This window comes from Xyrauchen texanus, chromosome 6, assembly GCF_025860055.1.
Source record: "Xyrauchen texanus isolate HMW12.3.18 chromosome 6, RBS_HiC_50CHRs, whole genome shotgun sequence".
Classification (NCBI taxonomy): domain Eukaryota; kingdom Metazoa; phylum Chordata; class Actinopteri; order Cypriniformes; family Catostomidae; genus Xyrauchen; species Xyrauchen texanus.
Window position 1 is genome coordinate 8,932,864 of NC_068281.1, and position 22,934 is coordinate 8,955,797.

At 37.9% G+C, this 22,934-nt stretch overlaps 3 protein-coding genes across 5 annotated transcripts in view; all 3 read left to right on the forward strand.

Annotated features, from left to right (window-relative positions):
* capn10 (calpain 10) overlaps positions 1 to 22,209 on the forward strand; it is a 139,720-nt gene extending 117,511 nt beyond the window's left edge. The window contains exon 14 of the transcript XR_007970784.1: positions 22,118 to 22,209. The gene's annotated coding sequence lies outside the window, so the exon portion shown is untranslated. The remainder of the gene's footprint in view (positions 1 to 22,117) is intronic.
* Positions 521 to 8,790, forward strand: mul1a (mitochondrial E3 ubiquitin protein ligase 1a). 3 transcript variants are annotated; one of them, XM_052129169.1, is made up of 5 exons: positions 521 to 997; positions 4,316 to 4,448; positions 4,803 to 4,890; positions 5,039 to 5,159; positions 7,110 to 8,790. In XM_052129169.1, exons 2-5 carry the CDS (start codon positions 4,332 to 4,334, stop codon positions 7,825 to 7,827), a joined length of 1,044 nt encoding a protein of 347 aa, XP_051985129.1. In that variant the 5' UTR covers positions 521 to 997; positions 4,316 to 4,331; the 3' UTR covers positions 7,828 to 8,790. The 3 variants fall into 3 exon arrangements, with proteins under 3 accessions (XP_051985129.1, XP_051985128.1, XP_051985127.1); XM_052129168.1 differs by lacking the exon at positions 521 to 997 and adding an exon at positions 3,501 to 3,544; XM_052129167.1 differs by lacking the exon at positions 521 to 997 and adding an exon at positions 3,507 to 3,544 and having other exon boundaries at positions 4,321 to 4,448.
* Positions 17,302 to 19,893, forward strand: LOC127645525 (calcium/calmodulin-dependent protein kinase II inhibitor 2-like). Its single transcript, XM_052129174.1, has 2 exons — positions 17,302 to 17,702; positions 18,227 to 19,893. Exons 1-2 carry the CDS (start codon positions 17,342 to 17,344, stop codon positions 18,295 to 18,297), a joined length of 432 nt encoding a protein of 143 aa, XP_051985134.1. The 5' UTR covers positions 17,302 to 17,341; the 3' UTR covers positions 18,298 to 19,893.
* Positions 22,210 to 22,934: the final 725 nt, after the last annotated feature.

Below are 22,934 nucleotides of genomic sequence, written 5' to 3' on the forward strand. Positions count from 1 at the left end.
GGAAGTTCAAGTGCAGTCAACATTATGGTAATGAGCTGTGACGCGGTTCGGCGGCAACCTATTGGAATATAGAAGTGCTCCGCTCTAGCGAAGTCTAGAGAACACAACCGTGTAAACTTTGGTTCCCACCAAACATTCGTTCCGAAGATAAAATGGAGGAGAAACGAATTATTGCCGTGGCGGGTTTCCCAGTAATATATGATCTCTCCCTGTTTGCTTGCAGGGATAAAACAACCAAGACCACAGTTATTATTACAAATGTATTTTATTTTGATAACAAACAACTATACTTTTAATTACTTTCTGCCATCGATCGATTTTTTATTTTCACATTTTAAAGAGTCCATGAGAATATACGCTACTTGTGATAGGTCGGCAAAAAGTAAATGGTCGACATGTCTGGATGTTTAAATTGCGGCCCCTTTAAATATAGTTCACAAAACAAAGCATTCTGAACAAACGTTGCCGCCTATTTCAACTACGTCAGAGCGTTCTCGAGCGTCGAAGGCAGGGCAGCCAGAGCGAATTTTGACGCTCTTGCCGCTTCTGGTGTGAACGTACAGTAACCAAATAATGGGACTGAACCATCAAGAACCATCACAAACAAAAAGGGGATAGACCTAGTTAGCATGAGAAACATGTCTTCATTCACATACACTCTCTGTCTAGTGGACAAACAGGATGCAGCCATTGGTAGACTAGTGATTCTGTGAGATTAACTATATCAAACACCTTAAACTTTTTCATATGATGTTATGTGAAAGACAGTGGACCACCTGATCTTATAGTGCCACTCAAATTTGCAATCCCACAGTGTTTATTCATTGCAGTATCTTGACATTATACATGATTTCAAGCTCGCAGGTATTTTTATGCTGCATTTTTTTTTGCTTTTTGGACACCATTCACTTGCATTGTATAGAGCTGAGATATTCTTCTAAAAATCTTTGTGTTCCGCAGAAGAAAGAAAGTCAAACACATCTGGGATGGCATGAGGGTGAGTAAATTATGCAAATTTTCATTTTTGGATTAACTATCCCTTTAAGGGATTTCTTACACCTGGGCCCAGACCTTTACAAAGGAGTTTACATGGTCAATATCACAAATCTGCATATTTAATTACTGACCTAGAAGTAGTGAAGAATCTTAGAAATAAGATTCTTCTTAATTTTGTTTCATAATATTTAAAATGTTTTACAATCCTAAAGCTTTATTTCCATCAATGTGGAGATTGAGACCCTCTATGTATAGTTGTAACAGGAGCGCAAGGATCCTGAAGGGTTTAGAGTTGGAATTAGGATAATTTTAGGAGTTAGAAGGTCAACCATTCAGCCTTACATGAGCTATTGTCTTTCTATAGGTCAGGACCCATAGAAATATATATATATAATTTCCGTGCACATCCAGACAAAGTGAGGAACAGTTGAATTATCTCTCTGACAAAGACTGCTCAAATTGGAACCAAACACAACATCTACACAGAAAAATCAAACAATCCAAAAGATAAAATAATCAACAGTAAACATGGTTTAAATTTTTCTGATGTCCATATTACATACCAATTTTTATAGAACAGTTTGTTTGAGCATCCATGTGTGTGTGGTACCTTTAATGAACCCCTTGTCCTAGACAGCCTATAAAATTGGTCTTTTTATGAGGAATTTCTTGGTCGTCTTCTGGTCTGAATTTTCCATGCTGATTGTAGTTTTTCATAATTATGGAAGTTCAAGTATATTTAAAGAACGGTATACAACTCATGATGCTCGGTGTGGAATTTAGGGATGGTACCACACACACACTGGGGCGTTGTAAGTGGGGGGTGACTTGAGTACATAGGGCCTTGGCATGTGAGGGGCTCTGGAAGATCCTGAAATTATTACTACTATTATTATTTTACAATTGTGAAATTGCACGTATACCGCAATTTCAAATATCTGTGCTACTCAGTTTGTTCCTCATCTGTTTGACAAGCTCAGGCACTTGTCTGTGTAATTTGCATTTGATTGGTTGTCTAGGAGCGATGCCAAACACCAACTGGCTGTGAGGGACAGTGGAAAGAATCAATAATCTGAGTGGGGATTTTTCGATTCACAACATGCACAATGTCCAAACAAAAATTGGAATAAAGAAAAGAGGGAGGAGAAGAAGAAAGGCAGCATCCAATTGAAATTCTGCATACAGAGTTTTGTAAACGCATACTTCAGGTGCAGAGAAAAGCACTAAATTAGGCCAGTATCCCCCACTCTTAAACATCCACAAATTAGCCATACATTTCTTGAAACACATCAGAACAAGTGACTCCATCCCCATTTGTCAGAAAGCCCTGAACCGCCAAAAGATGAGCTCTGATAGAAGCCTGCCTCACCCTACTTATTTATTTTTAAATCTGTTACCCCACCAAAACAAAACAACCTCAGACAATCAAACCCAAACCAAATTATGACTAAAGAAAAAGAAAAATGCATTAATAGAACTCACCAAATTCCAAAGCAAACTTGAAACTTATCTGGCCCTTAAAAGAACATATTCTGTGGCAACCTACTGTAGTTAACATAGAAACTAACCAAAAAGAATGGAAAACTCTGACAAAGTACAAACTGTGAGCACAAGCTGGCCATTGAGGTGGATCAGCACAGACGAACAATGCTCTATAAAGCGGAGAGACTGTGCTCTCACTGTGATCAAGGAGCAGTTGAGGATAAGCTGCATTTCCTGATTCAATGTACAAAATATAAAGACATTAGGAATTATTCAGAAAAATACAGAAGTCTTCCTTAATTCCAGAATTACAGTTATGATAATAGACTTCCCCTCTTATTGGGAGAGAATGAGAAATGCTGCAGGATGGCAGCCAAATATGACTTATGTTTATTTGAATAAATACTGTTCTACGCCACATTGGAAAGTTTGTTTCACTGTTACAATAATTAACAGCTTTGGCAATATTGTACAGTATACAGTCATGCCAGTGAAGCCCATTGAATTGTAACGAGAGGGAGAGAGAGAAACACATATAACACCCAACTTTCTGATTTTGTAATATGTAAACATTGATTATAATGTTAATGTAAATTGAGAAAAAAAGGAAATAGAATGAAACAACTGGCAATGTTTTACCTGTTGTCTCAAGTAGAATGTGTATAAACGTTTGCATTCACTACAAAAAGTTGAAAAACTTGATTCTTATTCTTTTCCACCTACATTACAATGATCCTTTGAAATATGAATGTGATTATGAAATGAGACCATCCTCTAGAGAGAGAGAATGAATTTAGCTTCGTAATCTCGGATTTAAAAAAAAAAGCAAAAAACATTGTTTTTATTAACTCTCACGGCCTACATGCATGCGAGTGAAATTAAGGAGTAAAAAAATTATACTAAAATATATCTTAAAATGAACAAGTTAAATCGCGAAGGGTGTTTTCATGGCATTCGATCTGAGTCCAATCAGGCAAAATTCACAGCAAGCAAAAAAAGGGCCTTCGCGCTTTTTTGTACCACGTGACCAAAACAACACCGCTGGAGGATCCGCGAAGTGTTAAAGGTGACATTGTGCTCTTCAATTATATTGTTTCAAATGAAACTTTAACCTTTATTAGTATCATGTAGATGTGTGACAGTGGCGAGTATATTAGGTTAAATTCTATAAAGGTCATATGGGTCTCAAATTTTACTAAATTTGACTGGTTTTTATTGCTGCTGCTGTTGTTTCGGTTTATTAAATGAGTAGCTGACACGAAATAGTTTGACATCTTATCCGGTGTGACAGGCTGTACTCCATCTAAAACTAAACAGCATTCTATAATTATTTGTATAATTCATGAATACAGCTTTTATTCTCGCATAAATTAAGATACTACATGGAATGTTGGTACTTTTAAAATGCATTCGTTACATTGTAGGATCTTTATAATGAACTAATGAAGGCAAACCTGTAAATAAAAGCGAAAAATAAAATGCAACTAGTACAGGTTCTACAATAAGCACTTTCCTTGATGCATTCATATATATTTTGGTCTTAAAATATTGATTCAGTGGACACGTTGTGTGTCACCTGTCAAACTACAAGAAACCAGTCATTTCGTAGTAAAAGTGTCCTTAATCAAAATCCATTAGCATTAGATAAGTGTATTTCCTATGTGATGTTAGTCTGGAAAGGACTACCCTTGAAAAACATATTGAGATGTTCGTGTTCCATCAGTAAATATTCTGCTTATATGATGTATTTTATTATTCTTATTATCAAGTTGCTTTGGATTTCAAAAAGTGCACTTGAATGAATGTAAATTAAATGATCTCATTCTGTGCTCACAAGTGTAGACAGGTGGAAGATGGAGGATTTCCCCATCCGGACACTGGAGGCTGTGTGTTTGGGTTCGAGTGTGGCTCTCTCTGGTCTCTTTTTCTACATTTACAGGAAGAAATGCAAAACTGTGGACAAGCTTAATGTGAGTGACCTTTATGTGTCCCCTGCTTTACAAGAGAGATTCAACACTTTTAAGCTTTAGAACCACCTTAATGGAAAAATGTGCTCTAGTTATTGCAAAGCTTTCTAGTATTTAGCTTGGTACCCATATTGATCATTCTAAACTATTGGTGTTAGACTAGGCTCTAGATTAGTAACACAAAAGTCATGGGTTCAGTCCCTAAGACACTTAACAAGACACTAATTGTCTCTGCAAATAGCACTAACAAGTGCAGTCTGCTAAATGTCTAGATACTAAGTGAATGAGGGAAAATTTCAGGATCTGCAAAATAATTAGTAGTATTCAAAGAGAAAAGGTGTTTGTTTTTTATCTTAGGAAGCTCCACAACTACCACTGGATGAGAAGCTAGCAGATCTTTTGAATGCCACTCCGGGGAAGTGTCTACAGTATGTGGTCCTCGAGGGTAATCTTCATACTACACCATGAAACGTCTCAAAATGATCTGTGGAATATTAGTTTTAATTAAAGTTAGACTTGATCTCTTGTGCATTCCTCTGATTATCTCTTTCACTTTTTATTTTCTTGTTTTCATTTTCTTACTCCCTCTCAAGGTACTGTGCAGCCTATAGGGGAACCTTTAAGGAGTCAGTTTCAGGAAGGAAGTGTTGGTGTCATCCAGAAACTACTCCTTCGGGAACATAAACTGGTGTGGAACAGTTTGGCACGCACTTGGTAAGACCTGGTCCTTTATGATTATAATTATACAGTTGCCCCAAAAAGTATTTTGGTACTTAAGCCACACTTAAGTATTGAAATAACAAGATATCTATGGCATCTACAAACAAATAATGCTGGACTTTTTCTCAGAACTAACATAACTTTTTCCTTTTAACTTTCCTACATTTCCTTGTAACTGGTACCAAGGTAATTTTTAGTGGATGTTAAAGGAATATTCTGGGTTCAATACAAGTTAAGCTTAATTGACAATTTGGGTCATAATGTTGTTTACAACCAAAAATAATTTTAACTCGTCCCTCCTTTTCTTTATAAAAAGTAAAATTGAGGTAAATGGGTCCAGTTTTTGGAAGGTTTAAAGAGATAGTTCACCCAAAAATGAAAATTCTTACATCATTTACTCACCCTCATTCATTCTTTTGCAGAACACAAATATTTCAGCTCTGTAGGTCTTTACAAAGCAAGTGAAAGGATGCCACAATTTCGAAGCTCCAAAAAAGTATAAAAGTAATCCATATGACAGATCAATATTAAGTCCTTTTTTGCTAGAAATTCTTCTCCCTTCCTAGTAGATGGCGATATGCATGAAGAATGTGAATCATCAAAAACACAAGAAGAAAAATGTGAAAGTGAAATCGGAGATTGACAGAGCAGAGAGGAGAATTTATAGTAAAAAAGGGCTTACATTTTATCTGTTTCTCACCCACACCTATCATGTCACTTCTGAAGAGATTGATTTAACCACGAGTCGTATGGATTACTTTTACTATGATTATCTGTGCTTTTTAGAGCTTTAAAGTGCTGATCACCATCAACTTTCATTTTATGGACCTACAGAGCTGAAATATTTGTGTTCTGCAGAAGAAAGAATGAGGGTGAATAAATAATGTAAGAACTTTCATTTTGAGGTGAACTATCCCTTTAAGGGCAGAAATGTGAAGCTGATAATTTTATAAAAACACTCCCATCTAACTTTAATTATTTTGTTACAATTCATGTATTATTTTAGCTTTAAAGTTAAAAAAAAAATGTGTTTTGAAAAAGTTGTGAAATTTTATACAACTTTACACAGGAAAGGTTAGTTAATGATTTTATCAAAATAAAATCATGTTAGCACTCATACAGTTTACATTCTTGTGTCTATTCTTTTGAAACCATGAGTATATTAGATTGGACCCATTCACTTCCATTGTACATGCCTCATTGTAACCAAAAATCTTTTTATTTAATTGTTTGAAAATCTATTGTTCTATTGTTTTCTTTTTGTGAAATATTTGGCTTGAAAAGTGTGCTTGGTTTGATATTTTGTTATCTAATGCCATGACATTTCTACATTTTTAAGTGTGGCTTAAGTGTCTTAAAAATTCAGACCACTGTACAGCCGTGGCCAAAAGTATTGGCAGTGACATACATTTTGTTTCGCAAAGTTTTCTGCTTCAGTTGTTGTGGTGTTGATTCACATTGTTTCTAGATTATTGTGCAGAGTGATCAGATGCATTTTAAATAATTGCAAAAGGCTTCATTGGCAAAAAAAAATTATTTAATCACAAAAACCCAAATTTCACTGACCAGCTAACATCAGACAAGCACTAAGGCAAGAATGGATCGCCATCAGTCAGGATTTGGCCCAGAAGCTGATTTTTAGCATTCAGAGCAGTTATGAAGAACAAGGGTCAACACTGTAAATATTGACTCTTTGCATAATTTGAGTGTTTTTGCCAATAAAAGCCTTTAAAACTTATGAAACGCTTATCATTGTTTTCCAGTATACCATTGAAACATGTGAAAAAATAATCTACAAATTCTGAAGCAGCAAACTTTGCAAAACGCTAAATATATGTCACTGCCAGTACTTTTGGCCATGGCTGTATGTACTTGAATCTTACATGCTATGTCTCAAAGTCTCAAAAAAAAAAAAAACACACAATTGTCCTCCTCATCCTTTAGGACAGACAGTGAACGTATCCTTCACCAGCGTGTGAATGCTGTGCCCTTTAACCTGCTTGGTGTAAACAAAGCATTTGTACGTGTGCTTTGCCCCCTGGAGGCCACTGGTCCCAAGATGGAAATCGTCCATGAGAAGTTCCACCAGGCCAGTTACGGCTTCACGGACTTGATTGGTCAGTACCTGAGTGGAGAGAAGCCCAAAGGTCAACTGGAAACAGAGGAGATGCTGAAGGTGGGAGCATCTCTGACCGCTGTGGGTGAGCTCATCCTGGACACGGACCGCCTCCCGAAACTCCGTCCACCCACTGACGGCTCAGAATACTTCCTGAGCACAGAGGACTTTGAGACCCTGCGACTGGAGCAGGAAGGCCAGGCGGAGGTGTGGAGAGTGCTGGCATGTGTTTGCGCCTTGACGGGCATGGCCGTGATGCTGTGGGCAGGCCACAGATACTACCGACACCTGAAGCTGCGGTGGGAACAGGAGAAGATGAGGAGGGAGTTTGAGTTGATGGGTGCAGGAGAAAGAGGTGTGGAGGAAAATGAAGTGAATGATACAGAGAACGCATGTGTTATATGCCTGAGTAATCCCAGAAGCTGCGTATTGCTGGACTGTGGACATGTGTGCTGCTGTTATCGCTGCTATCAGGCCTTGCCACAACCCAACTGCCCCATCTGCAGACAGCACATCAGTCGAGTGGTGCCTTTATACCAGGCCTGAATATCTAATAAGATGTAATGAACCTCAGTTCCAAGCCTATCAGAGAACTTCAAAGCAAGTTTCAAACAGTTTACTTGGGCAAAGAGATGATTTAATGGTACATAAATGGACACGGTTGGATTTAGACCATTATGGCTGATCTATAACATCTTGTAGAAACAGTCTTAAACTTCCAAATAGTTTTGTAAACTTTCAAACCTGCAGTAAGCTGGATACCTGGAAATAAGCAAACAATTGATCCTAATATGCACTTGCTTGACTCTCAAACTTAAAAACTGCAGGATTGTGAAGGCTAACTGGAAATAGTTGCAAAAGACATTTAAAGAGAGAGTTCACCCAAAAATGTATATTCTGTCATTATTTACTCACCCTCACTTAGTTGTGAGATATTTGGCAGAATGAAAGCAGTCAGTCACCATTTAACTTTCATTGTATGGAAATAGGTGCTTAACATCTCAATGTGTGTTCCATGAATGAATGAAAGTCAGATGGGTTTGGAACAACATGAAAGTAAATTATTGCAGTGTTTTTTTTTGTTTTGGTTAGGTTAAAGATGTGACAGAAGTCTGGTTCAATCTAACTGTGACTCTGTCCACACTAATAAGCCTCATGAGCTGAGTATATGAATGGAATATTCATAGTTTCTTTGACTTCCTTTTTATGGAATGTATCAAATGGTTAGTCTGTTTAAATGAGTTGAGGTGGTTGTTTTGTGTGTAAAATGATTTTGTGAGATCAGCAGGTGGCTTATACACTGTAAGGAGCTGTGTTTTTCTGGTTTCTGCTGTTGTACTGGTCAAACTGATGTTCTGTTATCAAAAACACATAATAACAGATGCAACAAGAAATTTCACAAGTGTAGTGCCTTAATTTGAGTGAAAGCACTGGGTTTATGTAACATGTTTTTGGTTTCTTTTCCTTCAAGTTTTTGGAATCTTTTTGGCCAATAAACACTTTGGGTTCTGAGTGTATTTTTCTCAAATTCTTTCAGAAAATTCTACAACCAATAGTTCTTCCCCTTTAAGCAAATTGACCAGTTTAGAAATGAATCACAACATTTGATTCGAAGCAAAAACAATTTGAAAATCGGGTGGGGTTAGTGGTGGAGTTGGGAGTAATAATTTTGTCAAAAGAAAATGTTAAAATATTATATAATTTAACAAAATTTCCATGTTGCTTTACATGTAAATTAAGTGTCTTAAAAAGTTAGTTCACCCAAAAATGAGAATTCTCTCATGATTTACTTTTATGCCATCCCTTTTTATAAGCAGATTTCTGCTCAGTTTGTCCAAACAATGCATGTAAATGGATGCCATCATTCTGCTGGCTGTTTGGCGGTCCAAAAGCATAAAAGTAATGACTCCAGTCGATCAATGAATGTCTTCTGAAGCAAATCATTAGGTTGCTGTAAGAAACAAATGATTAAATAATTAAAATGTTTTTAACTTTAAATCATTGCTTCCGTCCAGCACTGTATTTCTGTTTGAAATGACCGAAACCTTGCATGGCATTCTATACAAAGTGCACGCTTTTGACTTCTCGCCTGAACATGCCATTGCCCCCTCTCCCCCAATAATCAAAACAAGCAAGTACAACCCCCCCATTATTTATACTATGATCAATGTAAATGTTTCATGGTGATCAGTTTCAAGTACTTCACCACAACTTTGTAAATAATTATTTTTTTTTTTTACAATTATGCCTTGTACAGAACCATGATACAGCCTACCATCTTCATAGCCTCATACTGTAGCTCATTGTAGGTATTTCTTGACAAGATTGTGCTATCATTAAAAATCAGCTTCACAATAGCGTTTATGAAAGCCATCTGAATGGAAAGCTACTGACTGACAAATGACATGGAGGGAGGTCATAATTCTTTAGCTGGAGAGATGTGTGTCAACAAATAATCCTTCGTTCCACTGCAATGGTTGCTTTGATCTTGTTGCACATAACCTCTGTAACAAAATAACTGACAACCACCCTCCCTTTTCTTACAACAAACTTGTCTTTTATCTTAATTGGCCTATAGGTAAATGAGATGCAGAATGAATACTTGGAAAATAAGCCTTCGCCAAGGTCGAGTTGAACTCTGTCCAGTGATTTCTGATGAGGCTGCATTTTCCAACAATGCTTGTAATGGTTAAATATACCGCTAGAGAGCAAAGAGGCGTCAGACTCCGAAACATTTAAGGACATTTATTAGCATTAATCATTACCTCACTTGCACTACCGAAGAATAAAAAACAAATCCTGTTCAGCATTAATCATCTCACTGTTCTCCATCACATTTAACAAAAGCTTGTCTCCTTGCCCTTTATTCCTAAGGGAGCTTTCGTTAACAATTTTTACACACATTGAAGATCTGAATACAATGGAGGATCAATTTACCAATGAGGACCCAAGCATGAGTTTAGGTGAAAAAAGCTGGATAGAAACTTTTTCACTGCTAAGACAAAAACTAATCAGAATACCCTTCCAAAAATGAAATAAGTAGTAATGAGCCAGAACCATCAGATAGTAACTTTGATCTGTATCACACTCAAGTTAGCACTGAAAAACAATCTTTTTTGTTTTGTTTTTAGATGGTAAATACATAATGGTGGTGTCAAAAACCTTCCCCAAACTGTTATAGTTGAATCCATGTCTTCAGAAGCACTATGATAGGTGTGCGTGAGAAACAGATCAATAAGTCCTTTTTATACAATAAATGTTCACTTTTACTTCCACAGTCATCGTCGTCTTTTGTTTTTGGCGATTTACATTCTTTGTGCATATCACCACCTGAGAAGGGTTTATATAAAAAAAGGACTTAAATGTTGATCTGTTTTTCACCCACACCTATATCATCATCGCCTTTGAAGGTATGGATTTAACTACTGGAGTCTTATGGAAAAAGTTTATGCTGCATTTGTGCTTTTTGGAGCTTCAAAGTTCTGGCATCCATTTACTTGATTTGAATGTACCAACAGAGCTGAGATATTTTTCTAAAAATCTTTGTTTGTGTACAGCAGAAAAAAGGTATAAGTGTATAATCTAAGAACCACCTGGGATGGTATGAGGGTAAGTAAATTATGAGAGTATTTTGATTTTTGGGTAAACTATTCCTTCAAGATTTGTCCTCACAGAAATGACTAGAATCTGTTAATAAGAAGGGGGTGTCCCATATACTTTTGACCATATATTATTCTACCATTTTTGTTGAGTCCAAAACCATGGTATTATCATAGTATCCTGTTTAAAAAAAAAAAAAAACATGGTAATAATATGGTCCATTTTTGCAAGTGAAATCTGCAGAGTCATGATATTGGAAACCGCATGAAATAAAAAAGCGTAGCCATTGGCTGCTCTAAACGATAGACAATAGTTACACAACAATAGAACACAATACTGTGTGACAGAAGCACAAAAGGTCAGAGAATGTTCATTTGACATTGAGTGAAAAACTATGACGTTTTCCCAGCCGTGCAGCTGTAATGAGCATTGAGAGGATCTTTGTGCCAGCTGTGTGCGACATGCGGATCGCCTGTTCCTCACCTGCATACGCATCTCCTGCTGAGCATCTCCAGTGATGACAACAGCAACCTATCTCTGTGCTGCAGGCCGAAGCAAGCTCTCTGTATAGTGTTCCTGCTTTAGTGTTTTGTGATTCACAAATTACAGAGGAAAGGTGTGTACAGTATGTGTGTGCGTCAAGGATTGTACCCCACAAGGATTGTAAAACCTGTATTGCCCAGATTGTGGGAATGAGTCAACAATCCCCATGAGGACTGTATAATGTACAATGTCTTTGAGGCTTAAGGGTTGAATTAGGAGTTAGAAAGTATAATTAGCTCCATATGAAAACAGCTCCCAAGTAAACATATACTGCATATTCTGTTACCATTCTTACATTTACACTATATCTCTCAAAATGGTGCAATCATCTGCATCACATTTTTGCTCTCAATTTCTCTTTAGACTCAGATTCTTGTAATTTGGTGTTTTTTTATTCTGCTTTGTAGAGAGTGAGTCAGCAATTGCACTGCATGAGTCAGCAGAGGCCACTGTGATCACAAACACCTCTCTCAGAGGACACTTACACATAGCCCACTTCTGTGATTGCACAGTCCATCACTTGATACCCATACTACAAGAAAGAAAGAAAGAAAGAAAGGAAGTTCTCCCTCAAAGACAATCATGTTTACAGGTAGAGTACTGTATGTATATATATATATATACACACACACACACACACACACACACACACACACACACACACTGTTGAAGTCAGAAGTTTACATACACCTAGGTTGATGTCATTAAACCTCATTTTTTAACCACTGCACAGAATTCATATTAGCCATCTGTAGTTTTGGCAAGTCTTTTAGGACATCTACTTTGTGCATGATATGAGTAATTTTTCCAACAATTATTTACAGACAGATTGTTTCACATTTAATTGACTATATCACAATTCCAGTGGGTTAGAAGTTTACATACACTAAGTTAACTGTGCCTTTAAGCAGCTTGGAAAATTCCAGAAAATTATGTCAAGGGCAATTAGCCAATTAGCTTCTGATAGGCTAATTGGAGTCAATTGGAGGTGTACCTGTGGATGTATTTTAAGGCCTACTTTCAAACTCATTGCCTTTGTTTGACATCATGGGAAAATCAAAATAAATCAGCCAAGACCTTAGGAAAAATAAATAAATAAATAAAATGTGGACCTCCACAAGTCCGGTTCATCCATGGGAGCAATTTCCAAATGCTTGAAGGTACCATGTTCATTTGTACAAACAATAGTATGCAAGTATAAACACTATGGGACCATGCAACCATCATACAGCTCGGGAAGGAGACACATTCTGTCTCCTGTAGTTTGGAGTGAAGTGCAAATCAATCCCAGAACAACAGCAAAATACCTTGTGAAGATGCTGGAGGAAACAGGTAGACAAGTATCTATATCCACAGTAAAATGAGTCCTATATCGACATAAACTGAAAGACTACTGTTTGCAAGTGCACATGGGGAAAAAGATCTTCCTTTTTGGAGAAATGTCCTCTGGTCTGATGAAACATATATTTAACTGCTTGGCCATAATGACCATCGTTATGTTTGGAGGAAAAAGGGTGAGGCTTGCAAGCCGAAGAACACCATCCCAACCGTGAAGCATGGGGGGTAGCAGCATTATGTTGTGGGGGTGCTTTGCTGGAGGGACTAGTGCACTTCACAAAATAGATGGCATCATGAGGAAGGAAAATTATGTGGATACATTGAAGCAACATCTCAAGACATCAGCCAGGAAGTTAAAGCTTGGTCGCAAATGGGTCTTCCAAATGAACAATTTGGAAAAAAAGACCCCAAGCATACCTCCAAAATTATGGTAAAATGGCTAAAGGACAACAAAGTCAAGGTATTTGGCCATCACAAAGCGCTGACCTCAGTCTGATAGAACATTTGTGGGCAGAACTGAAAAAGCATGTGCGAGCAAGGAGGCCTACAAATCTGACTCTGTTACACCAGTTTTGTCTGGAGGAATGGGCCAAAAATCCAGCAACGTATTGTAAGAAGATTGTGGAAGGCTACCCAAAAGTTAAACAATTTAAAGGCAATGCTGCCAAATACTAACAAAGTGTATGTAAACTTCTGACCCACTGGGAAAGTGATTAAAGAAATAAAAGCCAAATAATCTCTCTACTATTATTCTGAAATATCACATTCTTAAAATAAAGTAGTGATCCAAACTGACCTAAGACAGGGAATGTTTTCTATGATTAAATCAGGAATTGTGAAAAACTGAGTTTAAATGTATTTGGTTAAGGTGTATGTAAACTTCTGACTTCAACTGTGTGTGTGAGTGTGTGTGTGTGTGTGTGTGTGTGTGTGTGTGTGTGTGTGTGTGTGTGTGTGTGTGTGTGTGTGTGTGTGTATATTAGGGCTGTCGATTTAATGTGTTAATTCAGTGAGATTCATTATATAAAAATAACATGTTAAAAAAAGCTTTGCTGCTTCAGGGCCAGGGTGACTTGCAATAATTCAGGAAAATATAAATTCTGCTCTCTATCTGAAAATTCTAAAGGAGAACATCCGGTCATCAGTCCGTGAGATGAAGATCAAGTGCAACGGGATTGTGCAGCAAGACAATGATCCAAATAGCTAAATTAAAGTTTTTGGAGTGGCTTAGTCAAAGACCTGATTTGAACCTGCTTGAGATGCTCTGGCAGGATCTTAAAAAGGCAGTTCATTCTCGAAAACCCTCCAATGTTGCTGAACTAAAGCAGTTCTGTGAAGAAGACTGGGCCAAAATTCCACCACAGCATTGTGAAAGACTGATCTCCAGTTATTGGAAGTGTTTGGCTGCAGTTGTTGCTGCTAAAGGTAGCACAACCAGCTAAGTTTAACAGGGCAGTTCGTTTTTCACATGGGTGATGTAGGTGTTGGAAAACTTTTTTGCTTCAATAAAAACCATATATATTTGAAAACAGTATGTTGTGTTTATTCAGGTTGCCTTTGTTTTATGTTACATCTCACTTGAAGATCTAAAACTATTTAGTATAAAAAACACAAAAATAGAATAAATCAGGAAGAGGGCAAATACTTTTTCACACCACTGTATTTATAATTATATTTGGGTGAGAAACAGATAAATGTTTAAGTCCTTTTAAGTATAATTGTTTTCTTTGTCACTTTTCATTGAGCCTCCATGAGAGGACCGAGTACACGCAGCCTCTCGCGTGATGTAAGCGTGTTGTCATGTTCAGGTGAGAACTGACTTTTAAAATGACTCTCTGGGCTTTTTGGAGCTTTAAAGTGCTGATCACCATCAACTTGCATTGTATGGACCTGCAGATCTGAGACTTTCTTCTAAGAATCTTTGTTTGTTCTGCAGAAGAAAGTCATACACATCTGGGATGACATGATGGTGAGTAAATGATGAGAGAATTTTCATTTTTGGGTGAACTATCCCTTTGAATATTGATGAGTTTCTCGCCCACATCTTTTATATCACTTCTGAAGATATTAATTTAACCACTGGAGTCATATGGATTACTTTAATGCTACCTTTATGTGCTTTTTGGAGCTTAACATTTTTGGCACCCATTCAATTGCATTGTGAGGACCCGTAGAGCTGAGATATTCTTCTAAAAAAACTTTTAGAAGATGTTTATGTTCAGCAGAAGAAAGAAGTCATACACATCTGGTATTTAGGGTGAGACAATGTTGAGAGAATTTACTTTTTTTGGGTTAACAATTCCTTTAAACTAACATTTTGCATTAGCAGCATTGAAACATGTTAATGTAAAATACATTCCTGCATCCGAGAGAGGTCTGGATAGCACTACATTGAAGCTTGAAAAGGCAGTGCCCAGTTCCCCTTCAAAAACATCACTTACATGTATGGCCCTACTCTCATTAATTAATTTGCTTGGGCAGTGGAGCAGTAGCCTACAGAGCATTTTTCTGCCTCTTTTGCACAGGAGTTCACTTAAAATATGAAAATGTGCTTTGAAAAATTTAAGTCATCTAAGGACTCTTGCCATGCAAACAATCTAATGCTTGAGTTGATTCACAGAAAAACAATCCACATATCCTTTTTTCAGCAGGGAATGCAGTGAAAGCTGTTTATTTCACATGTTTTGAACATATTTTCAGAGTAGAATATCAAGGTAGCAGCTACATAATCTAAGAAAATAAAAACCTGGTAATTTAGGTGTCCTGAGGAGCGCTGTCCGTGGTGCTGAATCAGACAGACAGACAGACAGACAGACAGACAGACAGACAGACAGATAGATAGATAGATAGATAGATAGATAGATAGATAGATAGATAGATAGATAGATAGATAGATAGATACGCTTCATAATTAATACAAATCTCACACACCTTTCATTCAAACATAACCAAAGGAAGCATATGGAAGGCGATAGGTGGCCATGGTGACGAACCACTTCCAGCATCTGGAAATCGAGGACAGGCGGCGCTGTAAATGACGTGCAATAATGACGCGTCCACACCAGCAATGTCGTGTTACTGTGACATTTTACCGGTATACATGGTAAATGAATCTATTCGGAGAAAGCAAACTAGAACAATAAACAACGTCATAACAGAACCGTAATAACCTTCATTTAACGGGAACCGGGAGCCAAAGGCTAATTACATGCATTTTCAAAATGTAATAACTGATTCATCCCAAGACATTTTTTTGTTTTGTTTAGGCCTACTTTTGCTGCAGGTGTTGAACGCAAAGAGCCAATATAAGTGAAAGCTGGTATGTTTGGAAACATCGATTGACATTATGTTTCCAAATATAGCCTACAAGCTTTCACTTATATTGGCTCTTTGTGTTCAACACCTGCAGCAAAGTAAATAAAAAATGTCTTTGGATGAAATGTTTATCTATGACAAGTTTTATTTATTTATATACAAAAAGAACATGATTTATAAAAGTAACCAAAGTTTTTTGCACCGATCAGCCACAACATTAAAACCACCTGTCTAATATTGTGTAGGTCCCCCTCGTGCTGCCAAAACAGTGCCAACCTGCATCTCAGAGTAGTATTCTGAGATTATATTCTTCTCTTCTCAATTGTACAGAGCGGTTATCTGAGTTACTGTAGACTTTGTCAGTTCCAACCACTCTGGCCATTCTCTGTTGACCTCTCTCATCAACAAGCGTATCCAATCGCAGAATTGCCACTCACTGGATGTTTTTATTGTTTTTTGGCACCATTCTTGGTAAACTCTAGAGACTGTTGTGTGAGAATATCCCAGGAGATCAGCAGTTACAAAAATACTCAAACCAGCCCGTCTAACAATCATCCATGAGATTAGCTAATCGTGTGCCAATCGTGTGGCAGCAGTGTAATGCGGGTCAGGAGCTTCAGTTAAAGTTCATATCAACCATCAGAATGGGGAAAAATGTGATCTGAGTGATTTAGACAGTGGCATGATTGTTGGTGCCAGACGGGCTGGTTAGAGTATTGCCTTTCTTTATGATGGTGAGGAGAATAGCATTCTGGGATGCGGGTTGGTGCTGTTTTGGCAGCACAATCTTTACATTTTATAACTAAATCATTAATCTCTCGATGGCTTGCCTGTTTCTTGATGTAGCAGCATTTAGTTAGCAGGATAGTTACGCCAAGGCTAGGAATCACGAGGTTAAGTGAACTTTATTGGAACATAAACCAAAAACAATCAATCTATTCCATTAAAAAGAAGAAAAAAGAAGAATTTTTTTTCTTGGAAAACCAAAAAAAAGTAGTCTACATTAAAGCTCTGCTCTGGAAACCAAAACCGAACACGCTTGTAGGCTATACAGAGAAGCGACCGCGGTGAATGCGTCTCCTCTCGGCATTTTCAGTTTACGCCTGATGGGGACACCATTGCACCTTTTGGAGATCCCATCCCTCTCTCTCTCTCTCTCTCTCTCTCTCTCTCTCTCTCTCTCTCTCTCTCTCTCTCTCATAAATATGCACATACACACACCCGCCCGGATGGATGACTTCACTGTTCCGCGCGGGTTTCCTTTATGATCGCGGGATCTCCCGTATATTACAGCAGACTTCACCTGACCGCTGATGTAGTCGTACACTCAGCCGCTCTCTCCCTCTTTCACGACGCACCGAGAACTCCAGTCCTGAACGCGCTTGGAAGTTGGCTGACTTTTGGATATCCATCACCACCGTGGAAAAAAGTTGAGTGCCCGTCCTTCATTACAGTCATGTCCGAGGTTCTGCCCTACGGCGAGGGGAAAATGAGCGGATACGGAGCGGACAACGATGTCAGTCAAATGTCCTTCAGCTGTGGGCTGCAGGACACCAACGCGTTCTTCGGAGCATCGCAGGCGAAAAGACCCCCAAAACTTGGACAGATCGGCAGAGCGAAGAGAGGTGAGCATTTACAATAGTCCTACAAAATGTTACACACGTTCATGGAGAGATAATCATACACTGCCGGTTAGATAACGGTTCTGTTCCGATTGGGGTTATGTGTATGTTCGTTTAGGACAAAGCATGTTGGGTACAAAAGACTGTCAAAAGCAAACGTTGTTTTGAAAACGCATATTTTGTATCATATTCTAAGGGGGTGTTCAGACGAACGTGTTATTGCGCTAAGAAAGCAACGCAGCGTAACGAAAATAACAGAGCGCTGGAAAATACGTCCAGCACGTGTTTACATAGAAAAACAAATGAACAACAGCGCGCTCGGACATACGCAAAGCGTGTTCGATGTGAACGGCCCCTTATTTGTTTGAGGTGTTTGCGCAATTCGCTAGAACCTTCGCTCTAACCAGATTCAGTTATGCGCAGTTTCAAACTACGCGCTGTAGGCTACATAGTTGGCTAAAGCAACAGATAAACAACACATTGTTCGAAGTCTTGACTCAAGCTGTCTGTCTTCTTCTTCCTCACAGTGGTCATCGAGGACGACCGAATAGACGAGGTGCTGAAAGGCATGACCGACAAATCGTCACCGGGCGTTTAAACACGAGCGATGCCTTGCAGACATTCCGATTTTTTGCAGTCACCGATTTGAAGCACTTGTCGGTTGTGCATGTGAAGAAGATTGTAAAGAGATGGAGGGATGATGATGGCACGACGCGCGAACTAAGAGGAGACTTCACAAAAGGGGAAAAAAGCGAATTAAAGAATGGAGAGATGAGAGAGATTTATTTTTTGGTGGTTTGCTGGCAATCCTCCACAAAACGACCCCCGAATGAAAGCTTTGAGGAAGGCGTTGAGGCTGCGCTCTCTGCGGCTCTGCTCATGTGAATAGAAATGGCTGGACTTGTCATTGTTATTCCACAACAATCATCTTCCAAAAGTTCAACGAATGACTGAATCGCATCTCAAGCTCTGTTATTATTGCTGTACAGTATCTTAGCTCAGAGACCTTCCCCTGAACACACACACACACACACACACACACACACACACACACACACACACACACACACACACACACACACACACACACACACACACAATCAACCGGCAGAGGCACCTTCATGGATTTGCCTTGAGCGTTGACTTCAATCCGACTGCTGCTTTTAGAGACATTGTAGACACACAAAGACACTGAACACCCATAAAGATAAATGAACTTCTATAGTCTTCGTATACTCATACGCGGATGGTGCATTGTGAATATTTTCTTTCACTCTTTTGCATCATGTTCTTTTTCCAAAACAACTAAAAAAAGATGAGTATTTATTACCATACACATAACCACAGTTGTTGAAGCGTAGTCTTTGCGTTGTTTGGTGATCTATTGTTTTGCGCATCACCGCATCTGTGCCACGGATTCACATCATCATTACAGCACAAAGGAAAAGTGTGCATTATGCCCTCATGTAATTGGCCCAACATGAACACGTCTTTCTTAGTTTTATATTTTGACTTTTTTCTTTTCTTTTCATCACCTCCTCACCTTTTTTTCCATTGTGTCCATCTCTTTGCATGAACTTTTACTCCGGTGCCAACAGAGGTGCCACCACGAATCTTAACCTGGCACACTTATTTTAATTTTTAAAAGTCATATTTGTATTTTTATATCTAAATATTTATTTAAATGATATGTTAGTATGTCGTCTTAAAATTCAAGAAATTCTTTTGGCAGAGACGAGAGGATAATTCAGTTTGGTTTACAAAAAAAAAAAAAAAAAAGAAGAAAAAATAAATAAAAGGGAGACTTACCGAATGATTGTTACTCGGGGTTTTTGCACACATCCGTGTTGATCTACTGTTATGTGGAAATCGTAAACTGTGACCTGAGCTTCGTTGATGAATCTGTTAGAAAATGGCTATATTAGAAATCTACTGCACTGTTTACGAATTTCTTCAAATAACACGTTTTTGGACATTTTTCTGTTTGATTTTTGTTTGTTTTTTTTTTTGTACCATTATTCTAAAGAAACTGACTATGGTTTATTGTGCATGAAACCTTAATACTTTTCAATAATGGTACCTCGTTTTATTAAGCAAATAAGCAACAAAAAATGTCATGACATTCTAAGAATGAATCATTGCATATTAAAATACCATTTTCACTGTATTTGGTGAATTAATAAATGGTGGAAGAACACAAAGAAACGCTTATGTCGTCATTTGACACAACTGGTGAACTGCAAGGAGATACACAAGTCTGATCTTAATGCAAGTACAATATGTGAGCAAATTGATTTTGGGGGCCCTCATTACAATGTACTCTATACCCATCCTGGACAAAGCATTTAAAGATAGGTCTACAAATAAGCAAGACTTGAAGGGATAGTAGTTCACCCCAAAATTAAAATCATCACTTCTGTTAGTGCCTCACTGTAACCTTGATTGATTGATTTATTTTATAGAAAAGGAGGGACAAATGAAAATTCCTCTTTTTTTAGTAATCAACGTTATGCCACGAATGCTGTCGATTAAGTGTAACATTTATTGAACCTGGAATATTCCTTTAATTGCAAATTATTTAACTGAAAGCCATGAACAGACCTGATTATCATGATTTTTTGTAATTTTAAGCTGAATTCTGTAGTGACTGTTCATTTAAGCCCATTCTTGTTTTTTGCACAGCTGAACAAAACACATGCCGTTTCTTGTTTACATCGAACATCCAGAAACCACATGCTCTATACCATCTGATGCTGTTAAATATCACAATAATATTGATGTTTTCCTTCATCACTTGCATAGTAATGTAAGCACACACATGGTGAGACACGCAAGCTTGCACGTAGGTGTACTACGCACGCGCACAATGCCAATCCAGTGTCCAAAAATCAATGGCTTTTTTCCTGATCTGTGTCATCATGCATCCATGAGTGAGATTTGGGTCAGCTTTGTCCAATGTGTCCAATGAGGCTCAGGATCCATCTGGAAATAAGTCAGGCTTACTTAAATCAACAAACTCAAATACTCAATCTGAGTGCACATTCAATCCTGGCTGCTCTTCACAAGATATTCTATAACTTCAACTGACAAAAGCTCTAGTAAGAGTTTGGCTAAAAATAATGTAATTATTTACTCATCCTCATGTCTTTTCAAACCCGTATGATGTTCTTTTATCTGTGGACCACAAAAGTAGAAACAGAAAAACACCAAAAATGCACCTTAAAAGTACCGTAAAAGTAGTCTATACGACTTATGCACTCTAATCCAAGTCTTCTGAAGCCATATAGTAGGACGGTGAAATTTAAAGTTGCTCTTCACAAATAATCTTCTGTAGGCAATGCTGTTTTGTGCTCAGTTACGTTGATGCAGGTATGTGTTTGATGTATAAGGACTTCATTTTCAATCTGTTCCTCACACTAGACACGCAGACTACTTTTATTGTGAGATTGTACAACATGATCTCATGAGAAAAAGACATGTTGTCACAGAAAGTTCATGCACTTTAAAATCAACACCAATCTGCCAAATTACTCCCCCTTTATACATTTTTGCATCAGTTTAAATATGATCACATTTCTATCTTGCGCTACTGATAGCGTGTTGCGTAAGCAACCTCTGTAATACTGGTTCTCAGGGAACCAGGAAGTAATCACTATCACGTAAAAATGGTTGTGTTACATTTTTTCTCCACTAACAGTTCGGCTTAGGGTTGGGGTTTGGGTTATGGGTAGAGTTAGCAAAATATGCATCTCTGTTGACTGTATTACATAATTTACAACTTAACATACAACTCGCTTTTAGCGCCACTCTGTGGGCATTTCACCTGGACACTGGAGCTCTCACATGCCCATACATTCAATAACATGATGTGGACAGTGATTCAAATTTCTTTAAGCACACAACGATTGCAGCAGCAAATCTTTCGACCTACTGTTGCCAAATTAACAGTGAGATTAGTCTGCGTGTATGGTTGCTATGAAGTGCCATTGTACGTATGCTAAGAGCTGCATAGGGTTAGGAAATAACTAGGGCTGTCGATTTAACGCGTTAATTCAGTGCGATTAATTTGACAAAAAATAACGCGTTAAAAAAATTAACGCAATTAATCGCACCATAATAAGGAAGATTCCTGAGAAATGCAAGCTTGTAGTACCACCTGTTTACTCCAGAGGGCAGTAAGTGAAATTTCAGCTGTATGAGCAACGAACAGTTTATACAGTGAAGAAAACAACCCACAACACAGACATGCGTTATGTTCTTGCGTTCAAAACACTTGAAGGAGCGCAAATGCGAACTAAGGGATCTCAAGATGTGTTTAAAGATTGAGTATTAAACTATATTTAACTTGACACAGTGACCTAAACATTTTATGTTTATGATGCAATGCACCTGAGATGCTACAAGCATGTCTGACGCAGGTGTAAATTGACGGGTTCTTAAACAAGCCCTCATAATAAATCTCCAACTGATTGACAAATTCACTTGTGAAATGGATTGCTGTGAACTGTATGCCAATGATTGACTTATGATCAATAATATGGTAGTAAACAATACATTACATTCTAAAGCCGCTTTTTTATATTTAAAGATAACTATGTATAATTATATATTGATATAAATATGTATAATCTTTATATATTGAATTATTGTTATATAAGGGGCTTTCTCAGCAAATATTTGTATATGTGATTAATTGCAATTAATTAATCCGGACACCATGTAATTAATTCGATTAAAAATTGTAATCCATTGACAGCCATAGAAATAACAAAACTTTCATGTTTGGTAGAGGAATACTTTTCAAACAATTTTCAAATGACCAACAGCAGTTTAACCTCACTTATTCTAATGTTATCACTGTACAGACCCTCAACATCTGTGCGTATTTATCCGTCAGGTCCTCTCACTGTAGAAGGTCCATCAGACAGTCACTCAGCCGTAGTCAAGAACACTCAACTTCATCATCTCTGTCTATTAATACACCTTTATGGCTGTTGCAGTGTTCCTGAACGGCTCCAATGCCCAAGGGAATCCTTACCGCTTCACACAGGCTGCTTAAAGCTGGAGATTACTGATACACTATCTGAACAGGCAGGCGGCCTGTTGCAGCTCGGGAGTGACTGAGCGACGCTGTGGCCTGACCCAATATGGAAAGCCAAACTGTCTGCAGACAATGAAAGTGTGATAAGGAAAGAGAGAGAGAGTTAGAGAGAGATGACATTCTGAGATTCTCAA

What these genes read in the sequence shown, in the direction of transcription:
- mul1a (XM_052129169.1), top strand. Translation starts at nt 4,332, where the DNA reads ATGGAGGATTTCCCCATCCGGACACTGGAGGCTGTGTGTTTGGGTTCG. An exon ending in AAACTGTGGACAAGCTTAAT is followed by an intron (nt 4,449 to 4,802) that starts GTGAGTGACCTT and finishes TTTTTATCTTAG; the next exon opens with GAAGCTCCACAACTACCACT. An exon ending in AACAGTTTGGCACGCACTTG is followed by an intron (nt 5,160 to 7,109) that starts GTAAGACCTGGT and finishes CTCATCCTTTAG; the next exon opens with GACAGACAGTGAACGTATCC.
- LOC127645525 (XM_052129174.1), top strand. Translation starts at nt 17,342, where the DNA reads ATGATCGCGGGATCTCCCGTATATTACAGCAGACTTCACCTGACCGCT. An exon ending in GATCGGCAGAGCGAAGAGAG is followed by an intron (nt 17,703 to 18,226) that starts GTGAGCATTTAC and finishes TCTTCCTCACAG; the next exon opens with TGGTCATCGAGGACGACCGA.